General features: G+C 39.9%; 2 protein-coding genes across 3 annotated transcripts; one reads left to right on the forward strand and one right to left on the reverse strand.

Moving 5' to 3' along the window:
* Nucleotides 1-11427: 11427 nt before the first annotated feature.
* LOC309480356 (uncharacterized protein) lies at nucleotides 11428-16424 on the forward strand. Its single transcript, XM_082144789.1, has 3 exons — nucleotides 11428-12587; nucleotides 12684-12770; nucleotides 12839-16424. Exons 1-3 carry the CDS (start codon nucleotides 12585-12587, stop codon nucleotides 13610-13612), a joined length of 864 nt encoding a protein of 287 aa, XP_082000915.1. The 5' UTR covers nucleotides 11428-12584; the 3' UTR covers nucleotides 13613-16424.
* Nucleotides 16322-24321, reverse strand: LOC309480351 (acidic mammalian chitinase-like). Of its 2 annotated transcripts, XM_082144784.1 has the most exons (12): nucleotides 24125-24321; nucleotides 23929-24000; nucleotides 23811-23837; nucleotides 23372-23576; nucleotides 23186-23242; nucleotides 22926-23091; nucleotides 21943-22067; nucleotides 21679-21802; nucleotides 20869-21051; nucleotides 20652-20768; nucleotides 20436-20568; nucleotides 16322-19541 (listed from the first exon to the last, which is right to left on the reverse strand). In XM_082144784.1, exons 2-12 carry the CDS (start codon nucleotides 23954-23956, stop codon nucleotides 19270-19272), a joined length of 1437 nt encoding a protein of 478 aa, XP_082000910.1. In that variant the 5' UTR covers nucleotides 23957-24000; nucleotides 24125-24321; the 3' UTR covers nucleotides 16322-19269. The 2 variants fall into 2 exon arrangements, with proteins under 2 accessions (XP_082000910.1, XP_082000909.1); XM_082144783.1 differs by lacking the exon at nucleotides 24125-24321 and having other exon boundaries at nucleotides 23929-24059.
* Between the last annotated feature and the right edge of the window lie 366 nt (nucleotides 24322-24687).

Here is a 24687-nt window from a genome sequence, read left to right on the forward strand (position 1 = left end):
GCATTGCTGGTTGAAGCTGTTATATTAAGGTACAAATCTTGTATAGTGTGCCTTTAAGTATAGTTTTATACCCATCTTTTTGTATAATTTTTAATTTAGGTAGGAAAGATCACCAATCAGTATTGAGTATGCAAATATTTTGATGACTCAATTGCTGTTGGTTACATTTTGAATAATGCAAATTCTATAGTTGTTCTTCCATGGCATATTTTCATACTTGAATATATTTCATAAAGTTTACTAAAACCAAATGTTAAATAATTAATGCCCCATTCACTTTCTAAAGGTTCTAAAGCTGATTGAATCCACCATATCCGATGAGCGTGTGAAGGTAGAGTTGGTGAGTGGATTTGACCCTTTGCCCATCAGCTCATATGATGATGATACATTGGGGTACCAGATCATGACATTTGGATGACATTTGCTGTAACTCCTGGTAAGGCTTTCAGCACTGACATCATTGACATAAGGGATTTAAGTGCCCCTTACATACATCATTGACTCATGAAGAGATTCTCTCACTCTTAGTTTTGTCTACGGTTTCCTCTCACAGCTATCTGTGTGGGTAACACTGACAGCCGGCACTACACTGAACTGTCTCCGGACATTTACCACTTTGCCACTTATATATATATATATATATATATATATATATATATATATATATATAGAGAGAGAGAGAGAGAGAGAGAGAGAGAGAGAGAGAGATATCAAAAGTGAAAGTAAAGATATATATATATATATATATATATATATATATATATATATATATGAAGAGTTCAGATGCAAAAGCCTCTAAGTGCCATCTGAAATGTTCTTCTAGAATGATCATTTTGATCAAGTTCGTATCTTTAAGTTCAGTAATTTCACTTAAATGGCAATGTAAATGACCTATTAATTGTAATTTAAGTGAAATTACTGAACTTAAATATACGAGCTTGATAAAAATGATCATTCTAGAAGAACATTTCAGATGGCACTTAGAGGCTTTTGCATCTGAACTCTTCATATATACACACACACACAATTTAACAGAAGATTCTAATCATCACAGTATCCACAAAAAAATATTTTAAGCAGCACAACTCTTAAAATCAAAATTGATAATAATAATAAGAAATGTTTCTTGAGCACTAAATCAGCATATTGGAATGATTTTTGAAGGATCATGTGACACTGAAGACTGGAGTAATGATGCTAAAAATTCAGCTTTACCATCACAGTAATAAATTACATTTTTAAATGTATTCTAATAGAAATCCGTTTTTTAATATATTTTTTTATAATATTTAATAATTTTACAGTTTATATATATATATATATATATATATTTGATCAAATAAATGCAGCCTTTGTGAGCATAAAAGACTGTAAATATATTTCCTAAACTTGCTTGAAATTATGCATGTAAAATTGATCAAAATAATTTTCTTGAAATTCCTTTCTATAGTATCTTTAGGTCGTTTTTCCTGGATGAGTTAACATTTTAAATACAAATCACTAGGTTACTCATGCTACCAGTGTAAATATATAAAATATCTTGCATTTATGAGGTTTGTCTTCATGCAAAACACAGTGTTTACAAATATTTTTCCAATAGTTATGTTAGATTTAAAAGTTATGCATTAGTTTTAAAAGTTATGTATATGCATCTTCTGTCCACGTAAAATACGCCTTCCAATATTTCTGTTATCATAAGATTTACTTGTTATTGAAAAACCTATAAAAAAATGGAAATGTTGTTTACTAGCTGTTGTGTTAGGGCTGCTGGGTAACTCAAGGTTAATTCTGCACATATAGAGTAGCCTATCTCTGTGAACAAAGGACATGGGATCAGCTGGGTTTTTCAGTTTGCACACGTAACCACTGGCTTGTCCACGCAGATTCTGCTCCTATTCACTGTTTCAGGTTAATGCATTTTTATGTAATATTTTACAACTTTACAAGTAGTCTTCTGTATGTCAGAGTTTATACTTTGCTCTGTCACACTGTCAATGATTAATACTTAAGATGTTAATATGTAACACCCGCATTACATCGATAGGACCAGTACTCAGATGTTTATGGAGCTGGCTGAGAATATAGTTGCCCTATACAGAATTACTGTAGACTCCTGCAAAGTCATCAAGATACAGAGAGCAGATAAAGACCGTATGACACAGTCTTTATAACCTCTGTATTTTACCTTTGTTTCATTGCTCTCATTTGTGCCAAAATCTAGTCAATATTTTCCCTGGTTGCTTTGAAAATAACCTTGAAAGAAAGTACAGATCTAAAAAGAAATAAGATTACAAATTAAATATTTTCACTTCAATGTTACTGCAGAATAAACAGACTGTGGTTTAAAGTAGTACGCAGTGCAACTGTTTTATAATATACTATAATTTAATTACATATGAGTATGAATAATGAATAATCTAAACTATGCCTCATTTTAAGTCCCTGTTGTTTTTCACCTGTCTGTCTCCTGTTGCCTGTTATCTTGTATCACCTGCTTTTTATGATTTTGCCATGGAGATGGTTCTTATGTAAATGATCACATTAGCCCCATTACTGAATGTTTTCTAAACAGTAATGCAGAATAAATAATGTTAATGGTCTCACCAGTGTTGTTATTGTTAACTAAAAATCATTTTCGTTAATTGAAATAAAGCTGAAATAAAATATAAATATAAATATTAGGTAAAAAACTTTAACTTAGTTAGGCTAAATGAAAATTAGAAATATTTCCTAAGCAACGAACTGAACTAAAAAAAAGTTAAAGTTAAACAAATAAAAATTAAAAACACACTTAAATGAAAACTGAAAATATAAATACTATATAAATAAAAAACTACTATAATAGGCTATATAAACAAACATGGTAACAATAAAGTTCATTAGTTAATGTATTAACTAACATTAACTAACAATGAGCAATACATTTGTCACTATATTAGTTAATCTTTGTTAATGTTAGAACTATGTTAAATACAGCTGTTCATTGTTTGTTCATGTTAGTTCACAGTGCATTAACTAGCCTAATGTTAATAAATACAACCTTTGATTTTAATAATGTATTAGTAAATGTTGAAATTAATATTAACTAAGATTATTAAATGCTGTAGAAGTATTGTTCATTCTTAGTTCATGTTAACTAAGGTAGTTTACTAATGTTAACTAATGAACCTTATTGTAAAGTGTTACCGCAAACATTAACATTAAAATAAATCCGGGTTACTTGACTGTAACTCTGTTCCCTGAAAAAGCGCAGCGAGATTCTGCGCTGCTTAGCGCATTGGGAACGTCTTTAATCGTGACCAGCTGTGAATATAGTGTGTAACACGTCAATAGAATTGACCCGAAGGTAATATAGCCTCGGTCGGTGACATCATCTGCGCGCACCCGCGACACAAGGCTATAAATAGATGAGCCACAGGTGCATAGTCAGGACATTTTTCTGAAGAGCAGTCCTGGGACATCTTCAGCACGGCAATGCAGCGCAACATCTCGTTCCGCTTTTTCAGGGAAAGGGTTATAGTCAAGTAACCCGGATTGTTCCCTTTTAAAAGCTACAGTCGGTGCTGCGCTGCTTAGCGCATTGGGAACGAGAATACCCACGCCGCCGAGCTTGGAGGTGTCTGGACCCTTTACGATTGTGTAGGTGTGCTCACAAGGACACAAGAAGGCCTCAGACATTAGCTTGGGATGTCGACACAAGGACGTGAGAGCCCGGAGTATAAAATCTTATGAATGTGTGCGGAGAGGACCAGCCTGCCGCATCACAAACAAATTGCAAGGGGGCACCCTTTGCCAGAGCATTAGAGGAGGCGACCCCCCCGGTGGAGTGAGCCCTTAGACCCATTGGCAGAACTTGACGCGCGCCTCATGGGCAAAAGCAATAGCATCCCTGACCCAATGTGACATGGTCTGCTTGGTGGCAGCCGCCCCCCTGTTACTGCTCCCATAACAGACGAACAATTGCTCTGACTTAAACCACTGGCTAGTGGGGTGGACGTAGGCCTGAAGAGCACGGACTGGACACAGTCTGTGAGATCTCTCCTGCTCCAGCGTTATGAACGGTGGAGGGCAGAAGGCCTCAATGGTGCCCGGATGTACAGTCGAGAAAGGAACCTTAGGCAGGTAGTCAGGATGAGGATGCAAAATCACTTTCACCATACCTGGTGCAAAGTCTAAGCAGGATGACGAGATCGACAGAGACTGCATATCCCCGATTCTTTTTAAAGAAGTTATAGCCATTAGAAAAAACATCTTTAGGGTCAGAAGTTTGTCAGACGCTGACTCTAGAGGTTCAAAGGGGGTCTCAACCAGACCCTCGAGGACTATAGCTAAGTCCCATGAAGGGATCTTGGTTCTAACAGGTGGCCTCAGTCGTCTGGCCCCACAGATGAAGCGAGCGAGCAGAGGATGCCTCCCGAGTGGGGCCCCGTCCACCAAGGCGTGGCAAGCCGAAAGAGCGGCCACATAAACCCTGAGAGTGGAGGGGCATGTGCCTGTCGACAACTTTTCCTGCAAGAAGTCTAGAATTGAAGCAAACTGGCAGTTGACTGGATCTGCATTATGTGCTGTGCACCACCTTTCAAAGACACCACATTTACTGGCATAAATCTTTCTAGTTGAGGAAGCCCTAGCACTTAGAATGGTCTTAATAACATTAGGTGAAAACCCAATGTCCCTCAGTTGGTACCCATCAGGGGCCAAACATGAAGGTTCCATAGGTCGGGCCTAAGATGGAATATCGTGCCCTCCGCCTGAGACAGAAGGTCCCTCCTCTCCGGAATCGCACATGGCAAGCCGTCGAGTAGAGATATTATCTCTGAGAACCATAATCTGTTCGGCCAATGCAGCGCTATCAGTAAGAGGCAAGACCCTTGTTGGCGAACTCTGGCTAGAACTCCGACTTTTTGGCATTTTGGGCCATGTGTGCGCCATCGCGTCCAGACCCAGGGGGACTGGGTGACTCAGAGAGAAGTAGAGGGGACTGATAGGAGGCAAAGAGGTCCACCTCTGCTTCGTAAAATCTGGTCCAGATCTGTTTGACTACCTCTGGGTGGAGTTTCCATTCCCCCGTCAGTAATTTCTGCCTGGACAGTAAATCCGCTCCTACATTCAAATGCCCCGGAATGTACACTGCCCTGAGTAACAGGAACTTCTCATGGGCCCAGAGAAAAATCTGCCTCTTTATTCTGTTCAGATAGCGTGAGCGCAGACCTCCCTGGTGATTTATGTAAAGACTGCCGCTATGCTGTCCACCCGCACTAGTAAATGACAGCCTCTCAACCAGTGTTAATTTCGTTGACGAATAATTTTCGTCATTATTTTTGTCAACGACATTTTTTCACAGACGAAAACGAGACGATAACTAAATAAAAACTAGTTTTGAATGACAAAAACTATGACGAAAATCTATTGACATTTTCGTCAACGAATAAAAACTAGACGAAAATGTTAGATAGTGACGATTTGGGAAGCGATCCAGTCTGATGTCCTGCATTTGTGGTAGATGCGCACAATTGTACTGTAACGTGATCTACCCAGCGGCACACGAGTTGGCATGCGCTGCATGTCTCATAAAACGTTAAAACATGTAAACGTCTGGGAGAATGAGTAGAGCAGACATGAAGATCTGAATAAGAGTGATGACGCAAAAAAGAGCTATATTCGGTACGGTTTTCTGTGCGCACACACCCGACCCGAAGCGTGCAGCCATTCACATAGACACCTAGCCTATACAGCGCGCGAGTACAGAATTGAGCTTTCTTTCGTGTCTGAATGGACAAATACACACAAATATTATGTCTAAATGTCCGTTTTGGAGAGTATTCACGTAAATTATGTCGGTTATGTCTTAAACAGTTGTGAGTGTATCTATGTGCATCAGTGCATTGGATCCGCATGTCATTGGACATGATCCGATGTCTTAAAGTGACAGTGGGTAATAAACCTAATGCGGTCTGTGTCCTTAATATTGATCAAGCAACAAAAGAAAAAGAGAAAAGCATTCACTGCTCGTTATAGCTTTAATAAGGATTAATTATATTTAATTCATACAAATAAATATGTCTGCTTGAAAGAATAGAGAATGATGTATGCAAGTTATAAAGAATTCGTAGGCCTATATCATTCATTGAAAAAAAGACTGTCTTCTACTTAAAAGTGGTTTTATTTAATTTTAAGATATTTTTTAAGTTACAGTAGTTAAATCTGTATCTGTATTGCACGTTCAAACTTTAAAATCATTCATATTAGCAGGTTAATATATGTTTTCTCTGGGAGTATATGGGTTTGGAAATTTTAGAGAAATTCGAAATAAATGCATTTAAATTGAAACCCATTATATTTTAGTCGACTAAATCTACTGTAGATTTAGTCGACTAAAATCTTATTGTATTTCGTCGACTAAAACTAGACTAAAACTAAAACAATTCAGATGACTAAAATATGACTAAAACTAAATGGCATTTTAGTCAAAAGACTATGACTAAAACTAAATAAAAATTTGCTGTCAAAATTAACACTGCTCTCAACTGAGGGAGAAAGTATTTCAGGGCCAGAAATACAGCCATCAGCTCGAGGCAAATGATGTGCCAATCGAGCTGATGACCCTCCCATTCCCCTTGAGCTGGATGACCACTTAAGACCGCTCCCCAGCCCATCAGGGAGGCGTCTGTTGTTAAGAGTCTGCGACGACAAGGTGCCCCTAGAGTGAGACCCAAGGCGAGGAACCAGGGTCTGAGCCACAGAGATAGGGTACGAAGCCTGCGGTGCGTCAACTTTATTTGCCTTTGAGGATTGGCCCTTGGATGATATTCCCAGGCTTTTAGTCACAACTGAAACGGTCCCATGTGCAACAGCCCCAGAAGAATCACCGTGGATGCTGAAGCCATGAAACCTAACATTTTTTGGCACTGACGAACAGTACGATATTGGCCTAGCCTGACTTTGCTCATGGTATGCCAAAGGGTCTCGATTCGAGCGGGAGACAGTTGTGCCCTCATCGTGATAGAATCCTAAACAATCCCGAGATAAGTCATTCTCTGGGCAGGAGAAAGAATGGTTTTCTTGGCGTTGAGTCTCAACCCTAGAGAAACTAGATGAGCTAACACGATGTCCCTGTGTTGAAGCGCCATCTCTTGCAATTGTGCTAGTATTAACCAATCGTCTATGTAATTTATACATTTTAACACTTCCTTTTGAGGGTATGTTAGATGTTCCGTGTCCTGGATGACAGCAGGAAGCAACGGAACATCTAACATTTCGCTGAAACCGCTGCCCCCTGAAGCACCAGAGGCGGCGGGGATGGAGAGGTTACGTGGGGGTAACGAGGAGGGGTGGTCAGATGTTGTACGTGCCCCGTCCCACTACTCCCACCAGACTGGGTGCCAGACCATCAGGACTTCCTCTTTTTATTGATGATAGTCCCAAGGTCTGGCCTGGGAGGCTGCTGAGTGCGGCGAGCCAGTCCCCAATCCTTGCGAGGGGGAGCGCGGTTCGCTACACTCTGCTTTTTAACCTCCCTGGCTTTTGATGGACTGGGGAGAGGTTGGGTGGCCGATGGCCCCTCCCCTTGAGTGCGGCGAGGAAGGAACTGGACAAAAGCTTCCTCATGCTTTTTAACCTCTCTGAACCTGGTGAAGACTGTGTTGACGGAGTCGCCAAACAGGCCAGAGGGTGAAACTGGGGAGTCTAGCAGAAAGATGTGGTCTTTATCTTTGATTCCAGTTAAGTTCAGCTACAAGTGCCTCTCCGTGCTAACCAGCGCCGACATTGAATGGCCGATTGCCCAATCAAGTGACTTGGCGCCGAGTATGTCAGAGTGCGCACAAATGGGCGTGGCATAAACCTATACATAGTTCCCACAGGCCAATTAATGTCACGTGACCTCCCCGGAGACGCCATCTTTGAGGGCATAAGCTGCTGTGTTTACAAAGTTTTACAAGCAATTTTCTAATATTTCTTTCTATTTATAATGTTACAAAAATCATGAAGAGACAAAGTGACAGAGATTATAAAGAGACTTTATTTAAGTCACAGATCTTTTACAGTGCAGATCTTTTTACAGAAGCAATGCTCTGTTTGTGAACATTGTTTTGGCCCACCATAGAACTATTATTATCTATTTAATACATTTGCGTTGCCCACGAGAGCCTCGGACGTGACGACACCGATCCCCCTCGTAATAAAGTAATCTAAATAATGAAACTCACAAGTTACCAGCATACACAAGATAGTACTGAGTAAATTACGTCTGTCAACAACACATTATAAGATACGCAGCTGACATAAAGGGCTCTGACCAAATTCTTGCGTGTTTTGAAGGAGTTTCTTTCCTGTTTATCCTCGCCAGCCGTCGTTGTTCTGACAAAAGCTTAGTCTTCTCACATTTATGAAGTCTAATGACGGGTAGGGCTGTCACTTTTTATTCGATATTCGAATATACATTCGAACATGAGGTGAAATATCCGTAATCGAACTATAAATAAACTATCCGGGTTTTAAAGTGGCGTGTAATAGCGCATTTTTACAGTCTATGATTACCGTAGTTGAATCAATGACATTCTCCCCCTCTGCCGCGCGCGCTGCGTGGTTTGGAGCACAGTAGATTCCGGGAGATTTGAACTAATTTGCGTGCATCAGGAAGCCGCAATCAATCCGATTGTTAAGTCTGACGTCACGCGTGACGTTTAGCCTTTTCCGGGTCCAAGCGCTCCTCTCGTCCAGAAATAACAATGGTGGAACCTGTAAATTTATTTACAATCATGTCCTTCTTAGTGAGGCACCCTTGGCGGTCAAAAAGGGTTTAAATTCCTTTAACACCAACAGAGTGGTTAGTGTAGCTCATCACTCAGGTGGCATAATTAAGGGTAGAGTCCAGGCATCAATGAAAAAGAAGATTTACGAGGTTGAAGTGAGTTAGCTCGGGACACGGGACACAGCACTGCGGCATTGTAAAAACACTCAATAATAACCAAAACACTAGCGAAAGCGGTAGGTAGGTAGAGAGGACCTGGACTTTGGACCCGGAAAGAGTATTATTGGAGAGTGTTTACGTCACGACTTAACAACCGAATATGCGGGAGATTCCCGGAACTGGTAGATCTATAGATAAACTCATATTTCAGGCATTAGGCCGACCAGGTTGACACTTCAGCGTGAGAAATCGGGGGGGGTGGCGTGTGAAACCAATCCAACAGAACGGCCAGCCTGAGCGGACATGCAATTACGACCCGAACTCATCTAAAAAGTAGTGTTGAGAAATATTTTGGGTTCTACACCGAAGATGGTAAAGTAACCGTTAAAGATAAGGTGGGTGTGTGTGTGTGTGTGTGTGTGTGTGTGTGTGTGTGTGTGTGTGTGTGTGTGTGTGTGTGTGTGTGTGTGTGTGTGTGTGTGTGTGTGTGTGTACGCGCGCCAGGCACGTCTGTAAGCATTCTCCACCGCGGGTAACATCGTCAATAAAAAGAGAGCTGATTTAAATTTAACTGAACCTCCGGCACGATTTGAACAGCCATTAACCCAGCAGGAGATGACCATTTTCACTTTTTATCACGAAATTAACTCGTTTCAGCTTCATCTTCTTCTAATGTTCTGCCCATAGACCCACAGCATGCCTACAGAAATGGCGCCGGGTCGGCAAATGCCCGTATGTTGTGACGTCATGTAGGAACTATGTATAAGAGAGCCCATTCTGGCCATATAGCAGATTTTCTCTCCTTCAGCGACTCTTCACGTCTCTGACTCTTCTGAAGCCTTCGCCGTTGAAACAAGCCAAAACAGCTAGAGCAAGCCTTTGCATACAGCGGACAGCGCCTTCAACTTACCTCGAAGCCGCTTTTCTTATGTCACTGCTCTCCTGAGGCCATCTGGCGAGAAAACGCTTATATCCTTTACTGCTACTGTTGTGTTCGCCGCTGCAACACTCCGTTTCATAAAAGAGAAAGATTAGCGAGCGTTGTTCCAAATACCTCGCTCCTGCACCTCATGCTGATCACGTCTACATGAGGAAAATGGGCACACAAAGTGCACCACGTGCCTGGGACCCGCCCACGCTGAAGCTGCACTCTCTACAATCTTGACGCTGCGGATGCGGCTAGCTCTCTTTCGAGACGGTGACACCGCTCCTCCTGCACTTCCCTTTCCGGCACTACTTTAGCCACGGAAGAAGAAGCGCCGCAGCCAAAGGCAGGCCGAGCACATGGAAACAAGCGAGCCCACGCCGGCAACGTCCTCACGTGCCTCGCTTTCTCCATCTCAGTCTCCTTCGCCGGTCCTTTTCACTCAGGCACTTTTTTCCCTGAGGTCCACGATGAACTCACAAAGTCATGGTGCGCGTCATACTCAGCACGCACGTGCGCTTCTACTTCCGCTACGCTCTCCTCTGTTGACGGCGCAGCGGAAAAAGGTAATGAGAAGCTGCCACCGCTCGAGGAAGCAGTCGCCGCCCATCTATACCCGCCCACTGCTGTTGGCTGGAGATCTAGAGTGGTACACCCCTCAAAGCCCTGCCGAAACACTCCAGCCCTAGCTGGACGCGCCTTCTCTGCTTCTGGTCAGGCTGCATCGGCTCTGCAGACCATGGCGGACATCAAAGAGGCGGATAAAACGGCTTTCCTCGACTCACCTATCTCCAGCACTGGTCTCTTTGGTCCGGCTGTGAAAGGTGAGAGATTCACCGAGGCACAGAAGTCTTCACAAGCTGTGAAACACTTCCTGCCTGAGCGCTCCAGCTCTGCCTCGAGCCGTCACAAGAGCACGCCGCCGCCTCAGCCAGCGAAACTCCTCAGTCCGTTGCACTGCACACACCCCTACAAACAAATGCTGTTTTCACAGCGACCCAAATAAAGCACAAAATGAGTATGTTTCACACACACAACACCCGGGTAATCGGTCCCCCTTCACTAGGCGGCCCTCCCTCAGTTGTCACTCTATCTCTGTGTTGGGCCTGTCACAGCCCAGAAGAGAAAATGTGCACAAAACATAACACAAGGGTATTAGGTCCCCCCATGCTAGGCGGCCCAGCCCTAATGTATATTAAAACCCTAGCCACAAGGACCTAGGCCTGGCAAGCCATCCCCAGAGTGTCGAACTGGGTTTTGAACATTCTAAAGCGAGGTCCAACAAAGGTCCAATTCGCTCGCAGCCCCCCATGGTTTCAGGCGGTCGTCGAGACCTCGGTGAGAAGCAATGTGGCTCACGTGCTTCGCATCGAAGTACAAAATCTGAGCCGGTCAGGGTTTTACAGCCATTACTTCCTTGTAACAACGAAGGACGGTGTCTGTAGCACCTCGTACTTTCACAAAGTGCATGGACGCAGCGCTTTTCCCCCTGAGGCAACAGGGAGTGCGCGTGCTGAACTATCTTGACGATTGGCTCATTTCGCGCAGTTTGACATTCAACTCGTCACGTGACGTAAATAGATTAGGTAGACATAAAGATACAGTTAATGGAGATAAGGGATGCGCTGTCAACATGGGTGCTGCCTGTAGATATTACATATGTAATTGTAATGTAATTGTTTAAAATGTCTGGTTTTCATCACTTTCATAGCGGCCATACAGATTCCCACCGTGTCATCTACTGAGAAGAATGTGAACACAAGCGTGCTGCAGGAGTTTGACGGGCTGCTGAGGAGGGGTGAGACTGAGACAACATGCGTTACACAACAGCATCAAACAGAGCTGTCAACGCAAGATTACTGATACCTGCCGCTAATTGTGCCCATTCTCTTTTTTAAGCTATTAAATCCCAAAAACTTTGGTGAGAACTATTATATATGCTTTACAAACTATTATATGGCAGAAAATAAACAAAATATATCTGTAGCCTACTAAATATTTACAATTTCATTAGTCTACTGAACTGACAGTCAGGACAAAATCATGTAATTCTTAACTTAATTTAATTAAAACAAAAAATGTTGACACATATTTTAGATTTGACAGCATTTGATAAGCTCAACCATTCAACACTGTTTATTTAGCTGTTGTGACAAAATTGATCAAATTTTTTTTTTTTTTTGAAATTTATGAGAAATGTAAGTTTACCAAAATATATATTTTAATTTTATTAGACCTTTTAACCTAGTATTTCATTCATATGTAATAATTTTTTTATACTTTAAATATATTAAATACTTTACATGATTAATATAATACAATATAATTGACAAACTCATTAATCATTTCATTTTTGTGTTTCAATGCTTATTCTTCGAGAACAATGTAATCACACAATTTGGCCTTTAAAGTCGGCATGAAATCAAATTTGACAAATCTTCTTTTATGTAATATTGTAGTGTTTATTATAAATGATTTATCTGTGCACTTCATTAATTTTTTTAATTCATGTACCCTTATAATCTTTAATCAAATACATTACCCTTCCCTCCCCCCTCGAAACGACCTCTCTTCTCTTTCGGTCATGTGACATGGCGAAAGGGTGCGGCCAGAGCCAATGAGGGTGTGGCTATCGTTATTGTTATGACAGTTAAGGTAAATAACTAGAATAGCTAAATAGCTTTCTCTGCTCAAGAGCTCAATGGCTTCATTTATGGACGAGGAACCATCGACAACAAACAGTCTGTGATGGTACAGTGAATCAACGCTGCATCGCTCTTCATTCAAACAATTGCACATCAGTTCACTCCAACCTAAAGCTAACTGTAACAATGTTTGTTCTTGAAGGGGATCCTTCAGGCGCTGGAATACCTGCTGGAACGAGGTTACACCCCTCGCAGAAGCTTCTACATTGGTTTGGGTCATGATGAGGAGGTCAGTCTCAAGTTAACTGACTTGTAGTCACTTGTTTGGATGCACTTATTTATACGGTTACATGTCAGGTGAATGGCTTACATGGCGCAGTCAATATCGTGAAGCTCCTAAAGAGTCAAGGGGTGAAGCTCCAGTATGTTTTAGATGAAGGCCTGGCAGTGCTGGACGGTGTCATAACAGGTGGAGTCACCGTGGGTCTGCCAGTCACCCACTGCATCAGGGTCGGTGGATCCCTGGTCTCCGCCTCCGCCTCCGACCTCCTTGACCCGGACTCCACTGCGGCCGGTCGGCCCATTGGTTCCGCCGTGGCTCCTGCCTCCCTCATCTCCGCCGGTCTCCCTCGTCCCCCCGGTTCCGCCTTGGTCGTTTCTCGCCCTGCTCTCGCCTCGGGACTACCCTCCTCTGGCTTCGCCTCGTCCCTTCGTCCCTCTGGCTCTGTTGAGCTCCTCTCTCCCTCCAGCTCCACCTTGGTCCTCGTTTACTCCGTCTCCACCGTGGCCTTCTGGATCCCCGCCTGCGCTTCAGTCGCTAGAGCCATCTGCGTCGCCAAGTCCCTCCAGATCCTCTGCATCGCCCTCTCCGGCTCCACCCTGGTCTCCTCTCCCTCCTGCTTCGCCCCCGTCAGTCGCCCCCCTGGAGTCGTCAGCCTCCTCCCTCTGTCGGCTGTGCCCTGGCCGCCAGCACTGCCTGCTCCACCTTGGTACCTCTTGCCTTTTGTCTGCCCTCACCTACTCTTCGTCCTCCTCCTGAGTCCCCTCCCTCCACAGTTGGTCTTCTACGGTGCGAAGACACACCTACCGGGAGGAGGGAGTACTGTCACAGTTGTGTTCTGTTTGTGTTAGTCACATGTCTTTTGTTCTGTTTTCCCGCCACTCATCCGTTTCCATGTCAACCTTTATTAGTTCTTCTGTATCACCTGTTCTGTTAATCATTGTCATCTGTGTCACCTGTTTTCCTAATCATGTTCATCAGTGTTTGTATTTAGTTCCTTCAGTTCAGTCAGTCCTTGTCCGTAGTTAGTCCTATTTTGGTGTGTGTAAAATTCTGCCTGTCTGTACCCGTTGGATATTATTATACGTAAAAGTTTGTATTGAACTTTTGTCTCCTCATCTTCTTATGCCTGCACCACACCGTGACAGTATTGCGGTTCCTCCCGGAACATGATTTCAACCGAGGGGGAGACCCGGCCCGCATGAGACTCTGTGCGACATCATGTCCCTAATGAACACATAATTGAAAGTATTCGATACCTAAAATAATCAAATACCTAAATTAATACATAATCAATGGAAGGGGAAGAAAGATGGCGTCGTAGAGTGAACACGTCTTTTGGCGAGCTCTCGTGACATTAGTTCAAATATTCGATTAATTAATATTTTCACTCAGCGGAATCATTCTACGAGCTTAAATGGTTAATGTGCCATGTCTTTAGATCAATATTTTTCAAAAGGATCTGACAGAATGCCCAAAGCTAAGAAGATTGCGTCGAAGAGTTCTACTACCAGCGGCGACGCGGTGCTGACGCGAGCATGAAGAGTCCTGAGGAGGAAAGTTCCAACTCCAACTTTGCTCAAGCTATGGACAAATTAACTGAAAACGTTACGAAGGTAATAGATGATAAAGTGAATACTGTCCTAGCCGCGATAAACGATCAAACCGTTCAGTTCCAAGCCTTGGTGGAACGAGTGGGCCAGGCGGAGGAACGAATAGCCGGTGTGGAAAATTCAACGGAATCTCTGCAGGCCACCGTGGCTGATCTTCAAAAAAAAGTGAGCGAAATGTCAGCGCACATCGACGATCTGGAGAATCGCGGGCGCAGGTGTAATTTGCATCTTGTCGGTCTTCAAGAGGGCGCGGAAGGAAGTGATCCGGTGCATTTCTTTGAAAGGTGGTTGCCCGATTACTTAAAGATTGCAACGAAGGCTGGACGGATCAAGCTAGATCGTGCTCATCGCTCGTTAGCGCCATTACCAGGACCTAAGCAGAGACCCAGACCTGTCATCATAAAGTTTCATAACTTTACGGACAAACAGCGAGTGTTGGACGCAGCTCGTCGTGTTGGCATGGATCCCGAAATGAGCACTGATGCAGGACCGAGGATTTCATTCTTCAACGATTATTCTGCGATGGTGATAAAGAAACGCAAGGCTTTCGACGATGTCAAACGGCGACTGCAGAAGATGAAGATTGGGTATGCAGTATGCACTACTGTATCCTGCAACTCTGAGGCTGACCGTCAACGGGACAGTGATGTGGTATCTCAACAAAATAACATGCTGAGTGAAGATGTATCATGTTGCTGAGAGCGTGGTGAGGTTTGTGTTTACCCTATGTTCAGAGATGTGAGTGGTGTTTGGGGGGGAAGGCAGTTGCCTTCAGAAGGAAAGAGTGAGAACAGTTCTTCCTGCATGTTTGGCAGGTTTGTTCCCTTGAATAGTTTTCTGTGTTTTATTTTGATTTTAGTTAATTTTTGTTTGAAGCTCAGATTTCCTATGGGTTCCCTTACAGGAATATACTCTAAATTCATTTGCATTATGTTTGCACTGATTGTCTGTGCAATATTGAATGTCTAGGGTGCTTAGGATTTGCACTTGGAATATTCGAGGTATATATAATCCTTTAAAGCGGAGAAAGATACTTGCTTTTTTGAAAAAAGGAAATATCGAAATTGCTCTTTTACAAGAGACTCATCTGAGTGATGCAGAACATCTAAAATTACAACAGGGTGGTTTTGGGCAGATATATTTTTCTTCTTTTACATCTAGAAGTAGAGGTGTTGCCATTCTCATTAAACGTAATTTACTGTTCAAAATGGTAAACTGTATTAAAGATAGGGGTGGTCGTTATGTTATTGTTGAAGGCTTGTTGCAAGGTAAAACTATTCTCATACTAAACATGTACTATCCTCCAGCTCATCCATCTGACTTTACTACTAAAGTGTTTTTTGAGTGCCAGGTCAGCAGATTTAACAATTGTGGGTGGAGATTTTAATTGTGTAATGAATCCTTTTGTAGATAGACACCCACATAGCTCTGCGTCTCTAACCGCTCAGGCGAGATCCCTTCAGAATATTTGTAAAGATCTTGGTTTTGTAGATGTCTGGAGAACTCTTCACCCTGCTGATAAGGAATACACATTTTTTTCTACCTCCTATAAGTGTCAGTCCAGATTAGACTACTTTTTTATGCCAAAAACAGATTTGCACTTAGTACTATCTTGTAATATTGAAAGCATTTTACTGTCAGATCATGCCAGTGTCACTATGGAGCTTCGATTCAGGAATACAGCTGACTGTTCTATATAGTGGAGACTTAATATTGCAACACTTAGAGACAGTGCATTTTCAGTTTACTTCTCTTCTGAATTTAAATCCTTTCTATCTATTAATTCTCTATCCACAGATAATCCATCTTTATTGTGGGAAACTTGTAAAGCTTATGCAAGGGGGCAAATTATCTCCAAATTATACTTCCTCTAGAAAGCGTCAAAGAATGATAAATCACAGGGCTTTGGAGGCTCAGTTATTGGTTAAGGAAAAAATTTATAATAGATCCCCATCAGCAGATTTATTGAAAGAGTTACAAGCAGTTAGAGCATCTTTATACTGTCTCCTTACTATGGAAGCAGAGAAGAAAATAAGATACTCAAAACAAAGATTTTATGAGCATGGAGACAAACCTGGGAGATTTCTAGCATATATTGCAAAACAACGTGCTGCATCTCAGTTTATCACTACTATTGTTGTCTCAGATGATAATATTTTCCACGATAATAAGAATATTAATAACTCGTTTAAAGATTTTTATATGAATCTATATTCTTCTGAGAAAACAGATGACCATCTCAAACAAATGATTGACTTTTTCTCTGAGATTAATCTACCAACTATTTCAGCTACACAAAAAGACTCCCTCAATGGACCTATTACTAGACAGGAGGTTATTAATGCTATTAATGTTCTTAAGAATGGTAAATCACCTGGACCAGATGGGTTTTGTGGAGAGTTTTTTAAGGAGTTTCAAGAGCTGCTTGTAGACCCATTGCTTAATATGTTTAATCATTCCTTTGTGGTTAAAGAATTACCAAAGACCCTTAGAGAAGCTAATATCACGCTTATATTAAAGAAAGGTAAAAGTCCTGATGTATGTACTTCTTACAGGCCAATAGCATCACTGAATGTGGACCGGAAATTGCTTTCTAAAATTTTAGCAATGCGCCTTGAAAAAATTCTTCCTACAATAATTGGGATCGATCAAACAGGATTTATACAGGGTAGGAATTCATCTGATAATATAAGACGCCTTTTAAACATTATCGTTGCCTTTAAAGGGAAATCCATAGATGGGCTAGTGCTGTCCTTGGATGCAGAGAAGGCGTTTGACCATATTGAGTGGTCCTACCTTTTCTTTGTTTTGGAAAAATTTGGCCTAGGGGAAAATTTTGTGCAATGGATTAGAGTGCTGTACACGGACCCATGCTCTGCCGTATTGACAAATGGCTTAAGATCTGATTATTTTCCTATACATAGAGGCACCATGCAGGGTTGCCCCTTGTCACCACTTTTGTTTGCGATGGCCATAGAGGAGGGGGGGGGGGGGGGGGGGGATTTTCCAAATATTAAGAAGTATCAGTTAAGTTCTCATCTGAAATACATTGCAGATTGGGTCAGGAATGATTTTTCCTCTACTTGGTTGGATATCGAATCTTCCTTTTCTCAATTTCCTTTAAGAGCCCTTCTTTTTATTAAGAGTTTTCAAAAAATAAAAGAGATATATGATAATCCAATTATAGTAAATACTCTGAAAGCATGGAGATCAGCATGTAGGCTTGAAGGTAGATTTAAATTGACTTCTTTCTTTACACCAATATTAAACAATCCTGATTTCACTCCAGGAATTTTGGATGATGGTTTTAAACGATGGTGTTGTTTGGGACTTAGTAATGTTGGGGATATTTTTTCAGACAATAAATTAATGTCATTTGAGGAGTTAACTCAGAAGTATCATTTGTCCAAATTAGATTTTTTTCGTTTCCTCCAATTGAGACATTATATTACTAATAACACAACACTTGTTAGAAATTGTGAAATTTCTTCTATTGAAAGGTTATTATTTTTATCATCAGGGAAAATGCCTCTAGGTAGGATTTATCGTTCAGTGTGCTCAATCTCTTATGCTGACACACAGAGTATTAAAACTAAATGGGAAGAAGAGTTAGCTACTGACATTGACGATGAAACATGGGAAGCCATTTGGTCTAATGCTAGAAAAATATCTGTTTGTACACGAATGAGAGAAATACAATTAAAAATCATTCATAGACTCCATATTTCCCCTAACCGCAGGCATTTTTTCAACTCCTCTTTATCGCCTATGTGTTTAAAATGTCAAATTGAAAGAGGTACCTTAACACAATTGTTTGTGGTCATGTAACAGACTGCAAAGGTATTGGTTTCTGGTGCTAGGGGAGATGGAAAGGATCTTTAATATTCAGCTAGATTTTGACCCAGTCTCACTGTTGTTGGGTATACCTAATAGATGCATTTCTTCGTCTGCTAATAAGAAATTGTATAATATTCTATCCTTTGCTGCCAGGAAAAATATTTTACTTAATTGGATCAGTGATAAATCTCCATCCCTTAAAGGATGGTACAAGATCATTTTTGAGTTGATTCCACTGGAGCGCCTTACTTATGTGTTACATGGAAAAACAGGCCAGTTTTACAAAGTCTGGAGTCTGGACCCCATATCTGGACGCTTTGGAACCTTGTCTTCGCCCAATTATATTACAAGGAACAATGTAACTGTGTAACTTTCTGGACATTTAACCTTTTTTTTTTTTTTTTGTCATCCTCTTCATCTTTTGGAAATGTTATTTTATACATGTTATACATTATATAATGTTGTACTATTTTTCTTCTCACAAATCTGCCTTATTAGTATGGTCCTGTTTTATATAAAAATCTGAGTGTTTTTTTTTGTTTTTTTGGGGGTGGGGTGGGGGGGGGGGGGTGATGTCTTGTTATATTTGTATCTTAAGAAAATTCAATAAACATAATTATGTAAAAAAAAAAAAAACATAATCAATGTTTATGATTAGTTCCTAATTAGAAACAGTCAAAATTGTATAATACATTAAAATTGGAATCAGATTAAACACAGAGCTAGAATCAAATTGAAACTAAATTCGAATAAATTAATTGAACTTAGAAGCGCAAGTAAAAACCTGCACACAGAATACCTTCACCCACGCTGCTGAGGTGCAGTCACACTCTAATGTAAAATAAGTGGACAAGTGCTGTTTTTTTAATCAGGTTAGTTTTAATCAGACAAGTTAGACTGACCCCTTTTTTAGACCCAACTAAATATTTTACGAAAGTAGTATTATATCATTGACTGTCTATGTAAAATTTGAAGACATTAACACAATACTTAAAGATAAAATGTGAAATTATTGCGGCACTAGTGGCCCTGAATAGTGAAACCGTGATAACGTGAGGTTAATTCTTAGGCCAGTCACAGCACAGGCAGTTGGGATTGAAGACGGTCCCTTCAGCGCATCTCTTTACATAGGTTATGCCATTAGCACATTGAATGAAGGTCATCGGGTCAGCTGGGTTTGCATATATTCCCCCCGTCGGTTTGTCTACACAGAAATCTGTTCCTGAGGGAACTGTCGGCACAACATGAGGTCTTGAAGATAGAGCAGTGGTGGATGCTGTTGTTGAGGTCCCAGAGAGCACATCGGTTGTATTTGGAGGGAGAGGAGACTCTGGAGGAGGAAATTGGAATATGATGTTTTATCTTAAGTTTTCCAATTATTAATCTGGTTTATTACACGGCTCCCTGGAATACTGGATTCTGACTGGTTAATCACGGCATCCAGTGGTCTGATATTTCCTAATATTTAGCATCATCTATGGCTACGCTTAAGTGTACGGGTACTATTATGAACCATTTTCAACTCAAATCAATATTTCACGCCCATATATTTATTATTTCTTTATTTGGGGAGTAGCCGGGCAATAAAGGATAATGTACAGTCAGTCAGTTATTATCGCAAAATAAACCGTAACAGGGTGATGCAGAACAGAATATTCATTATCTATTCTTTATATAATATAATCATTAGATAGAAAGTAATAATTACGATATAAAAGTCAAAATGATGAGATGCTATGTCATAATGAGATAAAATATCAAAATTATGACAGTTGAAATTATGAAAAAAGTCATGACAAATTTAAAATTGAGTAATTGAAGTATGACAAAGTTGAAATTTAAGTCTGACAAAGTTGAAATTATGGCATAATTATTAGATCAAAAGTCGAAATTGAAATCACAAAAAGTTGACATGAAATGTTGCACATAAATATGAGATAAAAAATCTAAAATAGATAGTTATAATAATGAGATAAAAAAAATCAAAATTATGACAAATGGAAATTATAACTAGTTGAAAGTATTGAGATAAAAATCATAAGTAGGATAATCAATTTCCTACTTTAACCCATTTATGTCATAATTCTGACTGTTTATCTCATAATTATAAATTAGTATCTCATAATTGTGACTTTTCACGTGATAATTATGATTTACCAACGTATGTTTTTTTTTTTTCTTATGTGGCGGGAATAGGCTTCTATAAATATGAGATGTACTGTACCAGTATCAAGAAGTGTACGGAGTTGCCCAATAAGAGGGTAGTTGCCCTGCCCACAGAACTGTCCTGCAAAGTCATCGAGATCCAGAGCCCAGACGAAAGCTCCACCGAACTTGTTCTCCTTCAGATAGTTCACCTGTAGCAGACCAGATTTAATTATTGAAAGCAGGAGAACTGCATTAAATTGTATGTAATTTCCAACATTTATGACATATTCACCTTAGTCGTAAAGCTTTCCTTGGTGTCAAATCCTACCCAGTTCCCATCCTTGGTTGCATAAGGAACTTTCTGATCATCAATCCATTTCACGGTGGTTCCTTGAAGGAAAGTACAGATCTGATAGGAGATGATCAGTTCATAACTCTTCTGATTTTATTTTTCACTATTAAATATTGTGCTATGATATAAGTGCATGAGTATAGATTGAAGATAAGACCTCATAATAGGACCAGAATCCGTTCTCTCTGGTGAAAGGTCCAGCTGAGGCAGGTCCACTAGCTGGAGCTCCAACTCCACTGGCTGCAGACGCCAGACGAAACGTTCTTCCATATGTTGCAAAGCCCATCCTCAGCTTCTCCACAGGAGTACCCTGATCTCTCCAGTATTTCATTGCAAAATCCTACATTGTCATGATGAATCAGTTATTTTCTGTTGCTTGTTTCCAGCTGCTCTGTGTTTGCAATGACTCATAGTATAATTCATAAATCATTTATATGTTATACTTGATGTTATACACTGCCCAGCCAAACATTTTTTTTTTTTTTTTTTGTATTTAAACAGACAAATGCTTAATAAAAATCTATGATTTGATCATTATTGCAGTGATTATTATGTTTCAAGCATGTTATACTGTATGTTCTTCTAACCCTAATTGATGGAGTGTCTAGTTTTTCATTTCTTGAACAACCAGTAGGAAGACACATCATGGCCATATTCCAGGATGACAATGTCAAGATTCATCAGGCTAAAACTGTGAAGGAATGGTTGGGAGGGAGCATGAAGAATGATTTTCACACATGAATTGGCACAGACCTTAAATATAATGAAAGTCTTTGGGATGTGCTGGAGGAGACTTTACAGAGTGCTTGACTCTTGCATTGCCAACACAAGATCTTGACCAACAATTGATGCACGTCTTGATGGAAATAAATGTTGTGATGTTATTTCCATCAATAGGCATTTGACTTTTTTTTTGGCAAGGCAGTGTATTTCAGAAATTTTCCAGTAGGATATAAGGCTTTTGTACAGTATTTAAGTAGATATTGTCTCCAGTGTCTCCAGAGCCACGGTACAGAGGACTGTTGTGCCCAGTTACCGTCTCCCATGAGCCATGGAAGTCATAGGTCATGACATTAATGAAGTCCAAATATCTGCATTACAAGAGGGAAAGAGCGAGTTCATAGTTATCACCCATTTATACATTTGATTGGCATTTTAAGAGATTCTTTCCAAAGCATATTAAACATATTTCATGATTCAAAGTGAACAAAAAAGTGAACAGGAGACATACTTGGCCATTTCTGCAATTTCATAAGCAGCATCAATGTTTCCTTTCCCAGCAGCCACTGCAGCGCTGAGCATGAGTATGGGGCGTCCAGTGGCGGCACTCTCTGCCTGGTAAGCTTCCTGGAGTTCCTGTTATAGTCACATATTTGCAGTGGATTAATGCCTTTTTTAACTCAATGTAATTATAATGCACATTGAAATCTAATATAAACCTGGAAATAAGCAGAAAGCTTTAGGATTTTGTAAAAAAAAAAATTTTTTTTTTTTATAAATATGCATGATGTTAAACAAAAATAAAATTTTCTGCACCATTTCTTGGTAACTAGTCAAAGTACATTTGTGACATTGATCATGTGACTCTCTTGTACAGAAGGTCAGATGTTCCTCTGTATCATCTCAATCAGGCTGGAGAACATGATCATCAGGTTTTACACACACTTGTGGAGTTCATGAAGCTCAAGTGCTGCTGTCATTAAAGCAAAAGAGGAACAAACTAAATACCTCCTAAACAATGTTTTAATTAATTTTCCTCTCAAGTTTTTGTTATGCTCATATTTTATTTATTTTATTTACAGTTTTAGGTAACACTTTCCAATAAGGAATTATTTGTTAAAATGAGTTAATACATGAGATGAGCAATACATTTTTAAAGCATTTGTTAATATTAGTTAATAAAATGTCTGTTCTTCTTAATTCACAGAGCATTAACTAATGTTAACAGATGTAGTAGTTAATGTTGAAATTAACTAATGTAGTTAACTAATTGTAATAAATGAAAGCTTAATGTAAAGCGTTACCCATTTTTTACCCATTTAAATAAGCATTTTCACCAGTGGACTTTTGGATATGCGTACATGCATACTCATTCTTTCTCTGATTATTTATCATCTTTATTGATTTTTACTCCAACATTCAACCATGTTATCAACTTGTTGTAAAGAGCATTGATTTGTGTGAGAGAATACAAATCTGTAAATAATGAAGTACCTTACACAGCAGAGTGAATCTCTGCTTGTCTTCTGGAGGACTTCCACGAGCACCGGGATACTCCCAGTCCAGATCCAGACCATCAAAGCCATGGGTCCTCAGAAATGCGATGGAGGACTGAATAAACGTCCGCCTGTTTTCTGATGTGGACACCATGATACTAAACCTAGAGTAAAGTGGGAAATCTCATGAAGATGAAATAAACAGTTCTGTTCTAGACACACATCCTTCAATATTCAATGTTTGAGCTGGACTCTTACTGAGCTGAGCCGAAGTTCCATCCTCCGACAGCCAAGAGAGTTTTCAAGCTGGGGTTTCTGTCAAGACAAATATTTGTATCATTATTCGCTGTACAAAAAAATTATTATTCAAAACTACATTACATAATGCATTCTATTCTGTAAACAAATATATTCACAAACAAAACATCAGATGATCGCACATACCTTTTCTTTAGTCCGTTGAAAGATTTGTAGAGAGTTTCATCATTCCATTCAAAGGTTGTCAATTTATTTTCCTGACTAATAATGGAAAAAGCATAAATTAAATGAGTGCACAGATGTGGGTCCACATTGGATGGCAGGTACTTGCCACCGCCAGGTCTGTACTGAGACCAGTTTGTGAAGTAGCATAGCAGTTGGAAGGCCAGTCCTGAAGAAAAAAAAAGAAAAAGAAAAAAATTACTACACAAATATTTATTACACAAATATTAATAATAATAATATAAAACAGAACAAATAATAATATTAATTATTATTATTTCCACCACCCTACAAAGGACAAGCTGTTTGTATAATGGATAAATTTGTATTGTTATTAGTATTATTTAAACATGGCCTTTGAATATCATATTTAATGAAACAACAAATAAATAAAAAAACTTACCAAAGTGGCACAATGCCAGAGAAAAGCCTGAAAAGAGGTACAAATGAAATGTTAACATATAAAAAACTCAAACATTCAAACTCTTAAAAAGCATACTCTAAGAGCAACAATCACTTACCAGCTATAAAAATAAATTTGGTCATCATAAAGTGAAGACTTGAAGTCAGTCAAGAAACTGTGTCTGCTATTGCTGAAATGCAGAATTTATCATGTATTTTACTTCCTTTTACCCCCAACACAGAACTTCTGCATGAAAACAATGATTAACCAAAACAGACATTTCAAAAAAGGAATTTCCCCATAAAGCTGCTCACTGTCATCTGTCCTGGATGTTGCCAGACATCACATAGTTAAGAAATCGACCGTTTCTACAATACCAGTCTTTAGGTTTTGTTGTGATTGTAGGAGTGTTTGTTTCATTACTCATTAGAACAATCATTTCAAAGATACAAGCCCCTTCAGAATATGTTCAGTCTTCTGTCACTGAGTCCATCCAAAATGACATCCACTGCAAAGAGAGTAAAAAAATACTGTAAAATATCTTTGTATTTACATTCATGCATTTAGCACTTCTATCCAAAGCGACTTACAACAGAGCAACATAAGCAATTGAAACGCAAAGAAAGAGGAAGATGTTTTCCTTCACTACACACAACTTTCAGACAGCAATGTAATGCACCATTAATTCCAATTACAAATCGTTGTTAGTAACTTTCAAAATATTCAGTGCATATCCTGTTCAATGACCTGTTCTTCAGGCTTCAAGGATCTGTAAAGTTTGTCATTATTCCATTTGTATGTCACAAGATCACTTGCATGGCCAATGAAGAATAAAAGTTCACCACACTTTAAACCCAGCCTACACATTTGTAGAGAT

The sequence above is a fragment of the Leuciscus leuciscus genome, assembly GCF_965113295.1.
Source record: "Leuciscus leuciscus genome assembly, chromosome: 18".
NCBI classification, from domain to species: Eukaryota; Metazoa; Chordata; class Actinopteri; order Cypriniformes; family Leuciscidae; genus Leuciscus; species Leuciscus leuciscus.